The sequence below is a fragment of the Saimiri boliviensis genome, chromosome 14, assembly GCF_048565385.1.
Source record: "Saimiri boliviensis isolate mSaiBol1 chromosome 14, mSaiBol1.pri, whole genome shotgun sequence".
NCBI classification, from domain to species: domain Eukaryota; kingdom Metazoa; phylum Chordata; class Mammalia; order Primates; family Cebidae; genus Saimiri; species Saimiri boliviensis.
This window is the reverse complement of record NC_133462.1, coordinates 33,293,485-33,309,440: the sequence shown is the minus strand read 5'-3', so window position 1 is coordinate 33,309,440 and position 15,956 is coordinate 33,293,485. Positions and strand designations below refer to the sequence as shown.

General features: G+C 58.1%; 2 protein-coding genes across 3 annotated transcripts in view; one reads left to right on the top strand and one right to left on the bottom strand.

Annotated features, from left to right (window-relative positions):
• The first annotated feature begins 3,086 nt into the window (after positions 1-3,086).
• DCAF15 (DDB1 and CUL4 associated factor 15) lies at positions 3,087-10,886 on the top strand. The gene is made up of 13 exons (XM_039466068.2): positions 3,087-3,243; positions 4,963-5,060; positions 5,149-5,284; positions 6,083-6,189; positions 6,293-6,432; positions 6,527-6,697; positions 8,585-9,019; positions 9,119-9,210; positions 9,304-9,432; positions 9,525-9,610; positions 9,828-9,932; positions 10,004-10,119; positions 10,435-10,886. The coding sequence occupies exons 1-13, from the start codon at positions 3,112-3,114 to the stop codon at positions 10,488-10,490; spliced, it is 1,803 nt and encodes a 600-aa protein (XP_039322002.2). The 5' UTR covers positions 3,087-3,111; the 3' UTR covers positions 10,491-10,886.
• Positions 10,887-10,950: 64 nt separating this feature from the next.
• RFX1 (regulatory factor X1) overlaps positions 10,951-15,956 on the bottom strand; it is a 47,654-nt gene continuing 42,648 nt past the window's right edge. Inside the window, exons 16-22 of one of the 2 annotated variants that reach the window (XM_039466067.2) lie at positions 15,378-15,529; positions 15,197-15,294; positions 13,292-13,441; positions 12,968-13,176; positions 12,550-12,703; positions 12,420-12,465; positions 10,951-12,282 (exon numbers count right to left, since the gene is read on the bottom strand). In XM_039466067.2, coding sequence (XP_039322001.2) covers positions 12,113-12,282; positions 12,420-12,465; positions 12,550-12,703; positions 12,968-13,176; positions 13,292-13,441; positions 15,197-15,294; positions 15,378-15,529 — 979 coding nt within the window. In that variant the 3' untranslated portion in view covers positions 10,951-12,112. The remainder of the gene's footprint in view (positions 12,283-12,419; positions 12,466-12,549; positions 12,704-12,967; positions 13,177-13,291; positions 13,442-15,196; positions 15,295-15,377; positions 15,530-15,956) is intronic. The other variant, XM_003941705.4, reaches the window with a different exon arrangement.

Below are 15,956 nucleotides of genomic sequence, written 5' to 3'. Positions count from 1 at the left end.
ACATACCCAGAGGGTGGCAAGAGTTTAGCTCTTGAGGTGGTTTAAGTGCTATACTCACCCGAAATCCGTATGTTGAAATCCCAAGCCTGGCTGCGCACGGTGGCTCATGCCTGTGATCTCAGCACTTTGGGAGGTGAAGGTGGGAAGATCACTTGAAGCCAGAAATTCGAGAACAGCCTGGGCAACGCAGCAAGAGCCCATCTCTATAAAAAAGAATTTAAAAATTAGGCTGGGCATGGTGGCTCACTCTTGTAATCCCAACACTTTGGGAGGCCAAGGTGGGCAGATGACCTGAAGTCAGAAATTCAAGACCAGCCTCATTTAATAGGGACGGTGAAACCCCATCTCTATTAAAAATACAAAAATTAGCCAGGCATAGTGGCGGTACCTGTAATCCCAGCTACTCGGGAAGCTAAGGCAGGAGAATCACTTGAACCCAGGAGGCGGAGGTTGCAGTGAGATGAGTTGGTGCCTCTGTACTCCAGCCTGGGTGACAGAGTGAGACCCTGTCTCAAAACCAAAAAATAATAAACCAAATAAAATAAAAACAAAGCATAATCGTAAATAAAGGTCTTTTTTCTTTTTTTGAGATGGAGTTGTCACCCTGGCTGGAGTGCTGTGGCGCAATCTAGGTTCACAGCAACCTCCACCTGCTGCGTTCAAGCGATTCTCCTGCCTCAGCCTCCGGAGTAGCTGGAACTGCAGGCTCCGCGCCACCACGCCCGGCTAATTTTTGTAGTAGGGACGGGGTTTCTTCATGTTTGCCAGTTGACCTCGATCTCCTGACCTCAGGATCCACCCGCCTTGGCCTCCCAAATTGCTGGGATTACCGGTGTGAGCCACTGTGCCCAGCCTGAAACAATCCCACATTTTCAGAAGATCTCCAAAGAAGGTACAGAGTTCTTTTATTCCCTTCACCCAATTTCCTCTAATTTTTTCTGGTTTTGGGTTTTGTTTTGAGACAGGATCTCACGCTGTCGCCCAGGCTGGAACACTGTGGCTCAATCTCTGCTCACTGTAGCCTGGAACTCCCAGGCTCACATGATCCTCCCACCTCAGCCTCCCATGCAGCTGGGACCACAGGTTCATGCCACCACACCCTGCTAATTAAAAAAAAAAAAAAACATTTTGTAGAGAAGGGGGTTTCCCTATGTTACTCAGGCTGGTCCCAATTTCCTGGGCTCAAGCCATCCTCCCGTCTCGGCCTAACTTCCTTTAGTATTAACATGTTGCATAGCTATGGTACATTTGTCACATCTAAGAGATTAACTAACTTTGGAACAGTGCTATTCACTGAGTGACAGACTTCATTTGAATTTCACGAGGGTCCCCTGATGGGGGGATCGCTTGAGGTCGGGAGTTTGCCAGCAGCCTGGGCAACATAGTGAGACCCGTTTCTTAAAAAAATTTTTTTTTTTTAAATGGAGATAATAAAAGCACCTATCTTCTAGATTGTTCAGAGGATTAAATGAGCTGACCACGGGTCGGGGTTCACACCCGTCATCCCAACACTTTGGGAAGCAGAGGTGGGAGGATCACATGAGCCCAGGATTTGGAGACCAGCCTGAACAACCTGGTGAAACTCCGTCTCTACAAAAAAACACAAAAAATTAGGCTGGGTACGGTCGCTCATTCCTGTAATTCCAGCACTTTGGGAGGCCGAGGTGGGTGTATGACCTGAGGTTAGGAGTTTGAGACCAGGCCGGGCGCGGTGGCTCAAGCCTGTAATCCCAGCACTTTGGGAGGCCAAGGCGGGTGGATCACGAGGTCAAGAGATCGAGACCATCCTGGTCAACATGGTGAAACCCTGTCTCTACTAAAAATACAAAAAATTAGCTGGGCATGGTGGCACGTGCCTGTAATCCCAGCTACTCAGGAGGCTGAGGCAGGAGAATTGCCTGAGCCCAGGAGGCGGAGGTTGCGGTGAGCCGAGATCACGCCATTGCACTCCAGCCTGGGTAACAAGAGCAAAACTCCGTCTCAAAAAAAAAAAAAAAAAAAAAAAAAAAGGAGTTTGAGTCCCGCCTGGCCAACATAGTGAAACCCCGACTCTAATACTAAAAATACAAAAAACTAGCCAAGAGTCGTGGCGTACCCCTGCAGTCCCAGCTACTTGGGAGGCTGAGGCAGAAGAATCCCTTGAATCCGGGAGGGGGAGGTTACAGTGAGCCAAGATCGCGCCACTGTACTCCAGCCTGGGGGACAATAGTGAGACTCGATCTAAAAAAAAAAAAAAAAAAGCCGGGCGGTGGTGTGTGACTGTGGTCCCGGCTACATGGGAGGCTGAGGTGGGAGGATCACCTGAGCCCGGGGTGGAGGCTGCAGTGAGCCATGATCGTGCCACTGCACTCCAGCCTGGGTGACAAAGGGAGATCTGGCTAAAAAAAGAAAATAAACGAGTTAACGCACACGAATATGATGCACGGATCCGGGATTCAAATATTGTTTTTTTCGCCATCATCTGCATAATGGGCACAACAGGGCCCTGCCACATCGAACTGTTTAAGCTCAGAACCGTGTCTGTCACACGTAAAGCGATACATGATCGATTGACGCTATCATTACCACCACCATGCTCCCACCAACCCGCCCATCGGAAACAAGCTTTCATCGAATCCCATCGTTTTTTCCCTTTTTTAAAGTCTCTTTCCTCGGCCTAGGCATAGTCGTCAGGCCTTTGCCCACCCGGACCGGGAGTGGGCAGACCCTGGCTGAAGATTCGAGTCCTGGTGGACCACAGGATCCCATCGCCCCGCCCAAGGGCCTGGACCGCCGGTGGTCTCCATGGAAACCCGCTAGCCACAGGGGGCGTGACGCCGTTGAGACAGACGGAGATATCCACCTATCAAATTAAAGTTTTCTGGGCTAGACGAACAAACGAGACCTCTGAGTGGTGCGTCCTTAAGGCAGGGCGGGAATACGGCAAAGGGCCGCGGGGGCTGTTACTGTATCTACCAATCAAGAGTCGAGGCGGCTTTGATGGACAGGCATAGCGCGAGTGCGGGCTTTCACCCAACCGGCAGGCCGCTGTCCGGAGAAAGGACCAATGAGAAGGCGGCAGGGGTGGGGCGAAGGGGCCGGTTGCTCCGGAAGTGGAGGGAGGGGGTGAAAATGGCGCCCAGCTCGAAATCGGAGCGGAACAGCGGGGCTGGGAGCGGTGGCGGCGGCCCCGGGGGAGCCGGGGGGAAGCGGGCAGCAGGGCGGCGGCGGGAGCACGTCCTCAAGCAGCTGGAGCGGGTCAAGGTGAGGCGTGGAGCCGGAGTGGGGAGCGCGCCGGAGGGTGGGGAGTACGGACTAGGGAGGCGGAGGGAGGAGGGCGTTCGCGGGGTGAGGGGTTGGGGGCGGGGCCCCAGGGGAGGGGGCTCGGATGAGGGGCCTGGGCGGGGCCCGGGAGAGAAGACTTGGATGGAAGGGGCTCGGGCGGGGGCCTGGATGCTGGAGTTTGTGTCGGGTGACCGGCAAAGGGGCTTGGATGGAGGGGGTTGGGGGCGGGGCCCCGGGGAGAGGGTTCGAAGGAAGGCGACCCCAGAAGCCGCGGGGAGAATCAGGAGCGGGGGAGCGATCCAGGTTTAGATCCATTTTTCAAAGCCCTGCTCTCATGGTCCTTCGGCAATGGAACCTTCCCGCCCCCTTTGCAGAGCCCCTGCCGCTGGCTTTGGGCTTCCTCCGCCTGGTGTTCCTCTCCCTGCCCGAGCTCCGACCAAACAGGAGCTGGGAGTTCCTGTACCTGGGTGGGCCTCTCCCATTGAAAGTGGGAGCTCCCTGGATAGGGCTGAGTCTTCCCCCGCAGAGCAGGAGTTACCGAAGCAGGCTCTGTCTCCTCCATCAGACTGGAAACTCCCAGAGCTGGGAGACGATGTCTCTCTCCCCCCATCAATTTGGGAGCTCTGAAGGGCAGAAATGTGAATCTCCTGCAGGTGGGGAGTAACTGGGGCAAAGCCGTGTCTCTGCGGACAGGGATTGCGCCTCCTTCGTGAGGCTGATAGCTTCCTAAGGGCAAAGCTGTGTCTCCCGCTTTTGACTGGGAGCTCCCTGGGCTGGGATAGTCTCCGCCTTTAGCCTGGGAGCTCCACTGGGCTTGGCTATGGTTCCGCCCTTAGCTTGGAAGCTCCTTGGGCAGGGATTGTGCCGCCTCTGTCGGCCTGGGCCTGGCTGGCCTGGCTGTTTCCTCCATCAGACAGACCTCTGAGACCTGCTTGAGAGCAGGGCTGGTCTCCCATCAAGGAGCTTCCCAGACAGGACTCATCCCATCAGATTGGAATCTCTTAAAGCCAGAGCTGTGTTTCCCCAGTCAGCCTGGGTAGCAAGACTGAGGCTGCTCTGATATCCCTGTGCCTGGCTTGTGCCTGTCAGTCCCCCCACATCCTTCCATGGTGAGGTTTTGGGGTTGAGGGATTCCACTGGAAGGTGGCAGTTAAGTGGGAAGGGGGAGTTGGGTCACTGTTTAGGCTCACCCTTCTATCTGCCTCGACTGGCCTCCAGCAGAGGCCAGAGCTGCCCTGGGGAGCAGGAGCCCCCTTGTTTGAAGGCTGGCGGGTTGGGGACAGATGGGTGCAGGTCAGGACCCTGTCCCAGCCTCCTTTAATAGGATGAATACCCACAGCTTAGGGACAGCCTTCAGGGAGGGAAGCAGGTGGCCCAGCATGGGGCAGGGTGACTGGGGAGCCTTCTTTAGGTGGTGATGCTGGGCTCAGGCAGGAGGGACCTGAGGCTGAAGTGGTGTGGAACTTGAAGTGTGGCGTGGGTCCCTGGTGGAGATGGAGGCTCAAGCGAGGTCCTCCTGGCTTCAGTGTTGACCATCTGCCCTGGTTGTTCCCACCTTCCAGAGCTTGGCCTCCTTTTGACCATTATGGTGGGCTGGGCCGGGCTGGATCCGGTGAGAGCTGCTCTGCCTTTCTCCCTTGGGTGCGGGGCTGGGGGCTGCAGGTGGGGCCTGAAGTGCCCTGACCACCCCTTCCCCAGATCAGTGGACAGCTCTCCCCTCGCCTCTTCCGGAAGCTGCCTCCCCGGGTCTGTGTGTCCCTCAAGAACATTGTGGATGAGGACTTCCTTTACGCAGGGTGAGGCTGGGGCCGGGCCAGGGAGGCAGCTGGGTGAGGGTTGCGGGCTTGCCCTGACCTGGCTGCTGTGCCCTCTCCACCCCCACAGACACATCTTCCTGGGCTTCTCCAAATGCGGCCGCTACGTCCTTTCCTACACCAGCAGCAGTGGGGATGATGACTTCTCCTTCTACATCTACCATCTGTACTGGTGGGAGTTCAACGTCCACAGCAAGCTCAAGCTGGTAGGGCCAGGCCCTCCCCCACGGGAGGCTTCAGCACCAGGCTGGCCCTTGAGATAGCATGGCCCAGCAGGACACAGCACCCGCTGAGCCTCAGATTCCTTGGGTATAAAATGATCATCATGTACTCATGGGGTCACTGTCAAGATTCTGTGTGTTAGATCCAACCGTATGAAATTACCAGGGCCAGGCATGGTGGCTTACGCCTGTAGTCCCACCACTTTGGGAGACTTAGGTGGGTGGATCACCTGAGGTCAGGAGTTCGAGACCAGCCTGGTAGACATAGTGAAACCCCGTCTCTACTTAAAATATAAAATTAGCCAGGCATGATGGCATGCGCCTGTAATCCCAACAACTCTGGAGGCTTTGGCCGGAGAATCACTTAGAACCTGGGAGGCAGAGGTTGCAGTGAGCCAAGATCCCACCACTGCACTCCAGCCTAGGCTATGGAGTGACTCTGTCTCAAAAAAGAAAAAGAATTACCATTTTTATGGTTCAAAAATAGGGCAATTCCATTTGGTTCCACATAGCCTATAAAACCATAGAACGTATCAGCTCAGCTCAGGCCAGTTAGCTTTATTAGGACCAAGCCACCTGGCTTTAGCTTTGACCCTTGACTCCTGGAAGCCCCCCCTCCCCAGGAGCTGGGTGCTGTAACCTCAGCATATGTGTGAACTCAGCCGAATGGGCCTTAGGGTGGGCTGGGCTTGGGACCAGTGCCTGGGGCAACCTCCAGTGAGACAGTGTTCCCCTCGGCTGCATCCCACCTGGCCTGGCACTGACCCTGAACGTGCCTCGCAGGTCCGCCAGGTCCGGCTCTTCCAGGACGAGGAGATCTACAGCGACCTGTACCTGACTGTATGTGAGTGGCCCAGCGATGCCTCTAAGGTCATCGTCTTCGGCTTCAAGTGAGATTCGCGTCCTGGGGGAGCCATGGCTGGGTGGGGCTGGGGGTGTGCAGCGGGGGCCACCAGGTGCCGACCAGGCCACTGAGGGTGTGCCGGCCTCCAGCACCCGCTCGGCTAACGGGATGCTCATGAACATGATGATGATGAGCGATGAGAATCACCGTGACATCTACGTCAGCACCGTGGCCGTGCCACCGCCGGGCCGCTGTGCTGCTTGCCAGGATGCCAGCCGGGCCCACCCAGGTGAGGGGGGCCGAGGGGGCGAGGGCGGCCTGCTCCCCTCCCCCCCTCCCTTCTCTGGGCCAAGCGTGAGCCGCTGTGGTGTGTATTGTCGTAGGAGACCCGAACGCACAATGCCTGCGGCACGGCTTCATGCTGCACACCAAGTACCAGGTGGTCTACCCCTTCCCCACCTTCCAGCCTGCCTTCCAGCTCAAGAAGGACCAGGTGGTGCTGCTCAACACCAGCTACTCCCTGGTGGCCTGCGCCGTCTCTGTCCACTCGGCAGGTAGGCCCTCAGGGCTCATGGCAGCCTGGTAGTGCGAGAGGCCAGCCTCTTCCTACCCCACCACACAGACGAGGGGCCCCAGGCACAGAGAGGTAGAGCCTGCTCCCCCAGGTCACACAGCCTGGGTGCAGGAATGCAAGGGTCCAAATGTGGCCACACCCTCCACAGCCCTGCCCGAGGGATCTTTCTGGTGGCTGAGATGTCTCATATCTGCAGTGTCCACCATGGCTGCCTCCAGGAGCCACTTGGAATGTGGCTCATGTTTTTGTTACTTGGTTTTTCTTTGAGATGGAGTCTCGCTCTATCATCTAGGCTGGAGTACAGAGGCACGATCTCTGCTCACTGCAGCCTCCACCTCCCAGGCTCAAGAGATTCTCCTGCCTCAGCCTCCCTAATAGCTGGGATTATAGGTGCCTGCCATCACACCTGGCTAATTTTTGTATTTTTAGTAGAGACAGGGTTTCACCGTGTTGGTCAGGCTAGTCTCAAACTCCTGACCTCAAGGGATCCACTCACCTCAACCTCCCAAAGCCATGGGATTACAGGTGTGAGCCACCGATCCCAGCCTGTGATGGATTTCATTGTAGCTAAGTTGAAGTAGCCACAGGTGGCTAGCGGCTGCTGTGCTGGACGGGAAGCGCCCCTTTCTCTGAAAAAGAGAAATACTCGTGATATCTTGGGGCATGGTTAATGGGCAGGCCTTTGCTTTACATCTTTGATGTCGGAAAGATGCCAGTGAAAACCACAAGATGGCCCTTGACAGTGACAGATGTTAAGAGGCTGGATTATGCTATCGGCTGGCAGCAATGGGAGGGAGGGGGCCCTGGGGACCACTTGGCAACAGAATTGTGACTGTGACGGACCCAGCTGCGCTGTGCCTGGGTCTCTCCCATTGGGTCCGTATGTCTAGGGCTGCTGAGGGGGTGCTGGGGGCCACCTGAAGAACCCTCCCTGGGGATTGGGGAGTGAGAAGGTGGGGGGCGTTGAGGGTATCTGTGGAACAGCAATGAAGGTCCCTGTGTGTGCATCCACAGAGCATGTGTCAGAAGATGTTTTAGGCCAGGCGCGGTGGCTCATGCCTGTCATCCCAGCACTTTGGGAGGCTGAGGTGGGCGGATCACCTGAGGTCAGGGAGTTCAAGACCAGCCTGACCAACACGGAGAAACCCCGACTCTACTAAAAATACAAAATTAGCCGGGGGTGGTGGCACATGTCTGTAATCCCAGCTACTCGGGAGGCTGAGGCAGGAGAATCTCTTGAACCTGGGAGGCGGAGGTTGTGGTGAGCCAAGATCGTGCCATCACACTCCAGCCTGGGCAAAAAGAGCAGAACTCTGTCTCAGAAAATAAAAACAAAGGGGCTTGATGCCTGGCGTGGTGACTCACGCCCTGTAATCCCTACACTTTTCGAGGCTGAGGTGGACTGATCACAAAGTCAGGAGTTCGAGACCAGCCTGACCAACATGATGAAATGCTGTCTCTACTAAAAATATAAGTAGCCGGGGCGTGGTGGCACATGCCTGTATAGTCCTAGCTACTTGGGAGGCTGAGGCAGGAGAAGCACTTGAACCTGGGAGGTGGAGGTTGCAGTGAGATGAGATCACAACACTGCACTCCAGCCTGGGCAACAAGAATGAAACTCCGTCTCAAAAAAAATAAAAGTGGGGGTTTGAATGAATGTCTGCACACATGTGTGCATGGTGTGCATGCGTGGAAAAGTCTTTCCCCTTCTGGGTGTTTCAAACTGATCTCTGCATAGCCAAGTCTCCTAGAAGCATTTCCTCAAGGTGGGTTTCTGAAAACCTCTCGGGACACTGAGCGAGGCTGGGAGAGTGCCCCAGACTTGAACAGGTTTACTGACACTTCTCCACCCCATCTTTTCTTCCAGGTGACAGGAGTTTCTGCCAAATCCTGTATGACCACAGCACCTGCCCCCGAGCGCCTGCCAGCCTCCCTGAGCCCCAGAGCCCAGAGGTGCCCCCTGCCCTCCCTAGCTTCTGCCCTGACGCGGCCCCAGCCCGTTCTTCTGGGTCTCCTGAGCCCTCACCCGCCATCGCCAAAGCCAAGGAGTTTGTGGCTGACATCTTTCGCCGGGCCAAAGAGGCCAAGGGCGGGGCCCCTGAGGAAGCCCGGCCTGCCTCGTGCTCAGGACCATCTGGCAGCCGCTGCCGTGTGCACTCTGAGGCCCTAGCCCTGGGTGGGGAGACAGCACCCCGGGACAGCCCCTCTGCCTCGGAGGCGCCTGCCCCTGAGCCTGGCTACGTCAATTACACCAAGCTGTACTATGTGCTAGAGTCTGGAGAGGGGACGGAGCCGGAGGATGGTGAGCAGGGATCAGGCCTGCGGCAGGGCCTGGGGTGGGAAGGCCAACCCAGGGGGCCCTGGCCTCCCTCCACCCCACCCCCACTTCCTGCCTCCCCAGAGTTCGAGGATGACAAGATCTCCCTGCCCTTTGTGGTGACCGATCTTCATGGCCGAAACCTGCGGCCCATGCGGGAGCGGACTGCTGTCCAGGTGGGTGCAGGCGGTGGGTAGGCCGAGGGCAGCCTTGGGGAACTGCTGGGGGGCGGTTGGCACTATCCTCTGTGCCCGTCCCCTCGCCCACAGGGCCAGTACCTGACGGTGGAGCAGCTCACACTGGACTTCGAATATGTCATCAATGAGGTCATCCGCCATGACGCCACTTGGGGCCACCAGTTCTGCTCTTTCAGCGACTACGACATAGTCATTCTAGAGGTGGGCCCAGGGTGGGCAAGGTGGGTCTAGGGCCTCCCGTACTCTGGGCCATGCTCAGGAGCTGCTGTCGTCTGCCCCCCGTGCCGCCCCAGGTCTGCCCAGAAACCAACCAGGTCCTTATCAACATTGGCCTGCTGCTCCTGGCCTTCCCATCCCCCACTGAGGAGGGCCAGCTCCGGTAAGCACGGGGACCCTGCCCTCCTTGTCCACCGGGTGTGCCACTTGCAGACACTTCAGGGTGGGGGCGTGGGGACGGGAGAAGGCTCTCCCTGTGCCACAACCTGGCTGGGCCCCTCTATAGCTTCTCCAAAGACAAAAACCCCTCAAGGTGGCATGGGGCCTGGTTCAGGAGTCAGGCCGTCCCAGTGCTTGTCCTCTGTCCCTCTCCACTGCAGACCAAAGACCTATCACACCAGCCTCAAGGTAGCATGGGATCTCAACACAGGCATCTTCGAGACAGTCAGTGTGGGCGACCTCACCGAAGTCAAAGGGCAGACCAGGTGAGGCAGGGCTGGGGGGGCAGGGTCGGGGCGGCCAGGCCATGAGAGCCACTCACCCCCTGGCCCCGCAGCGGCAGCGTCTGGAGCTCCTACCGCAAGAGCTGCGTGGACATGGTCATGAAGTGGCTAGTGCCCGAGAGCAGCGGCCGCTATGTCAACAGGATGACCAACGAGGCGCTGCACAAAGGTGGGGCTCGGCGACCCGCCATGTCAGGGCCCCCGAGGACGCTTGCCCTCAACCAGCACTGATTCCTGAGCGCTGATGAAATGGGTGGGAAGGCTGGAATCGGGTGGGAAGGAGAGGGTGGCCCAGGCCAGGGGCCCTGAAGGTACAGGGCCTGGGAGCCGGTCACTGCTTCATGCTGCAGACTAGATATGGAGGGCAACTCAGCAGGGTCCCTGCCTTCTGGAACCTTCTGGGCCAGAAGCAAGTCAGGTGAGGGTGCAGCCTCAGGGCCGGACAGGCAGGGGCTCCATGCCTTGTCCTCACCTGTCCCTGCAGGGTGCTCCCTGAAGGTTCTGGCAGACAGCGAGCGATACACGTGGATCGTGCTGTGAGGGCCGGGCCGCCCCGGACACTGACTCCAACTACCTCCCCGGGGGTGGCCTCTTCCCGGCCGGCTGGCCCACCGACTGATGACCGGCACTAGTGTTAGGCTGCGGAATAGGGCTGGGCAGGGCAGCCCCTGGTGGCCTGAGGGTCTGGACACTTTATTTATGCCTATTTAAGTTGGGAAGGGGCCAACAGAGGGTGCCCCGCCTTCATCCCGAGCTGGGCCTGGGCCTGGCCCCTCATGCCTTCGCCCCTTTCCTTGGCTACAGCTGTGGACATTGCCCTCGGGGAGGCCGAATGGACCCGTTCCTCCCTGCCCAGCTTCCCCACCCGGGCCGGCAACCTCCTGGCCATCCCCACTCCGTTTTTAATGTAATAAATGTTTTAATTTCTGAACCTCATTGAGGCCGTGTAACTGCAGCCTGGAGCTCCCGCCCCAAGGGCCCCCCAGAGCCCGGCAAGTCAGCAGTAGACAAATACCACAGCGGAATTTATTGTTTTAAGAAAGACTACAAAAAGGTAGAAAACAGCTCGGCACACTAGACTACCACACACGTGGACACTCACCGCCGGGAGGGGGAGCCCGTGGGCGCGGGGACTGGGCAGGGCCGCCCCAAAAGCTGTAGCGCGGAGCACACAAAATAGTGATTTTTATGCAATAGGTCAGATTGCCTTTTTTTTTTTTTCCTTTTTCTTGCCATAAACATCTATCTCACAGGTTGAAAACACCAAGAAAACTGGAACAGATAAGGCCATGATGGTTGGAAAAAAACCCAACAAGTTACCAACTCCGCTCGGGCGGCGCTCACGAATCGCACAATAGTCATGGGGGCAGGGGGTGCACGGCACGGAGGAGCACGGTCTCCGGGAACATAGCACAGAGAAGGTTCCATTACAAACCAGCGGCGGATAGCGGGGCGCGGGGGCTGTGGTGTGTGGGCATTCCCCGGCTCCGTGGCTCTTTGGAAGCTGGAGGCCATGCCCCCCCTGCCGCCCTCCTCCCAGCCAGGCCGAGCAATGCTCCCTTCTCGGGCTTGGGGGCAAGGGAGGGCCCAGTGCTGGAGAAGATGCGACACCCACGGCTTTAATTGCACTTAATACCAAGAAGGGGAAGCAGTGGGGTTGCGGGGGCTAGGGGGTACCGGGGTTGCTGCTGACAGTGGGGGGTCCCCAGGTGACGCCCACCTGCGCCGGCCCGGGGCTCAGAGCTGGGCCCAGGGCAGGCTGTGCAAAGCCAGCGAGCTGAATAAGTTAACAGTTTCGCACGGGAGGGGGCCTGCCTGCCTGCCCCCTGGGGTGGTGGGAGGACGGGGCTAGAGGGAAGATACTGCGACCTGCGGGGCGGGACGGGGGAGCAAGGGGCTGAGCTGGATGCCCTGCGGGACACCTGGGCACGCGGCGGGTTCCTTAAGGCACGTCTTTTGTGTCAAGAGTTTGCAGCTGCGGCTCCGCCCAGCCCGCTGATTGTGCCGGCCCCATGGGGTAGGGGGCCCCCGACCTTCCCTGTCTCGGAGGCCCCCTCCCTGCCCTGGCAGAGGCTGGAGCGGTGACCACGAAGCCACAGAAGCTGTGAGGGACCCTGGTGTGGAGGGGTGGCGGGGGCAGGTAGGATGGGGAGGCCGAGGGCTTAGCTGGATGGCAGTGCCTGCACGAAGAGGCCACGCGCGTCAGTCCGCGCCAGCTTAGCCGGAGGCTCCAGGGCCTCTGGGCCCAGCGCGGGAGACTCGCTACCGGCCGCCAGCGAGATGTCCTGCGGCAGCTCGTCCTCGCTCTCCTCCTCCTCTTCCTCCTCCTCGTCTGGGGCACAGGGACCAAGTCCGGCTCAGGGGGGGAGTGGCAACGACCCCGGGGCCTCGCGGCTTCCTCCTCCACCCGAATCCCTCCGTTGTCACCCCCACGACCCCGTGCCCTGGGTGGGAACACGCTTCACCTACCTTTGTCGGGGTCCAGGGGATTCAGGGAGGTGGCCAGATTGGCGAACTAGAGGGAGGAGAGAAGAAAAAGGGTGAGGGTCCTGCCGCCTAGCACTCGGCTCGCAGGGCCCCAGTTCCCTGCCGTGCGCACCTCGCCCATGACGGCGATGGGGGTTTCGCCCTTGGCCTGAGCTACACGGTGCTCGATCAGGTAGTACATGTACTCATCGTAAAGCAGCCGGATGAGGTGGAAGGAGCCGAAGCTGGCCGCGCTGCGCAGGGTCAGGTCCCGTATCACCATGGAGCTGGGGATGGCAACGGAGAGAAGACGAGTCAGGCCCCATCCCGCCCAACCCCTTGCCCCCTCCCCACCACGATATGCCCGGCCTCGCACCAGCTCGGCGACTCAGCCTGGATCCCACACAGACTTCCCTGGGGTGAACATGGTAGAGTCCAGGGCCCCAACCAGCCCGCCTGCAGGCTCGGTCTTTGTAGAAGAATACCTGAGCCCCCCAGGGACGCGGGGACTTCCCTGGTGCCGCCCAGGCCCGATCCCACCACAAGCGCACCTGTAGAAGGACCACTTGAGAAGGAAGAGTTTGGCGGCCTTGGGGAAACCGGCGCTGCCCTGGTAGGGCTTGAGCACCTGGCTCACCACACCGTCCAGCCAGGCCGCCCACTGCTCCAGCGAGTTCTGCTGCTGCAGCGTCACCTTGAAGTCCTGCTCCAGCCGCTGCACCACGCGGTCCTCGCAGCGGCACACCCAGGAGGCCTGTTCCTGGGGCACAGCGGGCGGACGGGCAAGTGCCCGGGGCTCAGCCGCCATCACCCGGGCCTGGAACGCCCCACCGGGCTGCCCCTTGCTCACCCGCCCCGCCGCGCCCCGCGCTCACCTGCACGTTGGCGAAGTCCACGCGGTTGAGGTCGCTCAGCATCTGATTGATCTGCGCGGTGTTTTGCAGCACAGCGCGCGCTGCCTGCGCCAGGTGGTTGAGGGACGTGTAGCGCCGTAGTGTCTGCGCGAAGGCGCCGGCCGCCGCCACCTGCGTGCAGGGATGGGGGGGCTTGCTCCTTCCGAGGAACCCCAGCTCGCCAGCCCTAGCCCCACCTCGCTGCAACCTCTCCAAACCTGTTTCCTTTTTGCTGGAAAAGGAGGGATGTGCCTCCCTACTTCCATTGGGAGATAGAAGGGTTGGAACCTTCAAACTTTGGGTGTACACTCACAAGCGCCGCCCCTCTCCCCAATTCAATTTGTTGTGTTCTGACCAGGGCACAGGACCGTATTTTAAATTTTTTTAAAAAATAGTAATTGAGACAGGGTCTCGCCATGTTGCCAGATTGGTCTCAAACTTCTGGCTTCAAGTCATCCTCCTGCCTCTGCCTCCCAAACTGTTGGGACTGAGCCACCGGCCAGAAAGAGCCAATTTTTTTTTTTTTTTTTTTCTAGACGGAGGGAGTCATGCTCTGTTGCCCAGGCTGGAGTGCAGTGGCGCCATCTCAGCTCACTGCAACCTCAAGCATCTCTCCTGCCTCAGCCTCCCGAGTAGCTGGGATTACAGGTGCCCGCCACCACACCCAGCTGATTTTTGTATTTTTTAAAAACTATTATGCCCTACATATTTGCATGTTTTTGTATTTTAGTAGAGATGGGGTTTCACCATGTTGACCATGTCTCGAACTCCTGACCTCATGATCCACCCGCCTCACCTCCCAAAGTGCTGGGATTATAGGCGTGAGACACTGGGCCCAATTTTTTTTTTTTTTTTTTTTTTTAACGAAAGTACACAATAGGAAATGCAGAGGGCACTGCGGTACAAAGGGTAAACACTGCTTTGACAGACGTTTCATTTTTTTTTTTCTTTTTTTTTGAGACTGAGTCTCAGAAATCTCCCTCTGTGGCCCAGGCTGGAGTGCAGAGACACAATCTTGACTCACTGCAACCTCCACCTCCCAGGTTCAAGCGAGTCTTGTGCCTCAGCCTCCCAAGGGGCTGGGACCACAGGCACACACCACTACGCCTGGCTAATTTTTATATTTTAAGTAGAGACGGGGTTTCACCATGTTGGCCAGGCTGGTCTCAAGTGATCTGACCTCAAGTGATCTGCCTGCCTTGGCCTCCCAAAGTGCTGGGATTACGGCGTGAGCCACTGTGCCCCGCCTCGCTTTCTTTCATACCCTGGAATCTCAGCTTGGGAGAGGACAGGGGTTTTGTCCAGCTGTTTCACTGCTGTGTATGAGAAGGAGGTTGGGTGAGTACATGAATGCGTGAGTCTTGCCGGTTCTTCTCCTGGTTCTGGCGTCTGCTGTCTCCGCAGGCCCGTCTCCGCTGTGTCCAGGGGTGGCTTTTTGTTTCGTTTTTTGCCCAGGCACATCCCACCAAACTCCTAACATCTAAGTAGTCAGCGAATGTGCAGTATTGAAAACAGCAAGTATTACATTTCCTTACAGATGCTGTTGGCTTTCTGAAGTTTTATCTCTTTCTGCGCACCTGAGGCACTTTCTAGCAAAGCTTGTCTGAATAGGGAACTACTGTACACGTGCAGTTGGTTTTTATTTTTTAAAGATGCTGTGTTGGGTACAATAACACCGCAAAGAGTTCGCATTTCAGAAGCGGGTGCTGGAGGACACTGGTTTATAAAGACGACACCCAGGGCACTCCCAAGGCGGAGGAGACTTCCCCTTTCCTGATGGGCAGCATCGCCAAAACAGGCGTGGGAACAAATCTTACTGCCGTTGGGAGCAGAGGAGATGAGGCCTAAGCCCCAGAGCTAGGAGGAAGGGACCCTCCACACCCTCACCTTCACCCGCAGCATCTCCTCGGGGATGTTGACCATGGCGTGGGTGAGCCAGCTCTCCAGGCTCTTGGCAAAGTTCCGGATTGCTTGGGTCAAGGCACCTGTGGGCAGAGGCAGTGAGGGGGCTGTCAGGGCAGGGTGGGCATGTGGGTGCCAGGAGGTGCCGAGGAGGCCGAGCACTCACTGGGGATGGGCCGCAGTACATCGGGGATGAGAATTTCCACCAGGCCCTGGTACAGCACGTTGTCACAGTGCTTGGTCCATTGGAGCACGGGCTCGAACTTGGAGAGGAGCACCAGGATGGCTTTGGGCAGCCGCTTCTCGGCCTCGTCATGCCTGTGGGTACCCACCCCACCCCGGGTCACTGGGGCACTCTATGGTCCTGACTCCATTGTCAGAAGGGAACAGGTACCCCCTCGTTCCCAACCCAGGATCACTGGGGCACTCTGTATTTCTGCTCCTAGCGTCAGAAGGCACATGTACCCCCTTACCCCAACCCTGGGTCACTGGGGCAGTCTGTGGCCCTGCCCCCAGTGTCAGAATCGCACAGGTACCCCCATCCCCCGCCCAGGGTCAGGTAAGCACCCCCTGCCTCCCAGGGATCCCCAGGGTCCAGCTGGCACAGGCCCAAGGGGTGGGATGGGATCCAGGGGTCAAACAGATCCCAGCACCCGCCACTCCAGGTAGGAGACGGTGCCGTGCCCGACGCCTGGGCTCACTCAGGCATGCCACCCCCGGCCCTGAGTCTGACAGTTACACACAT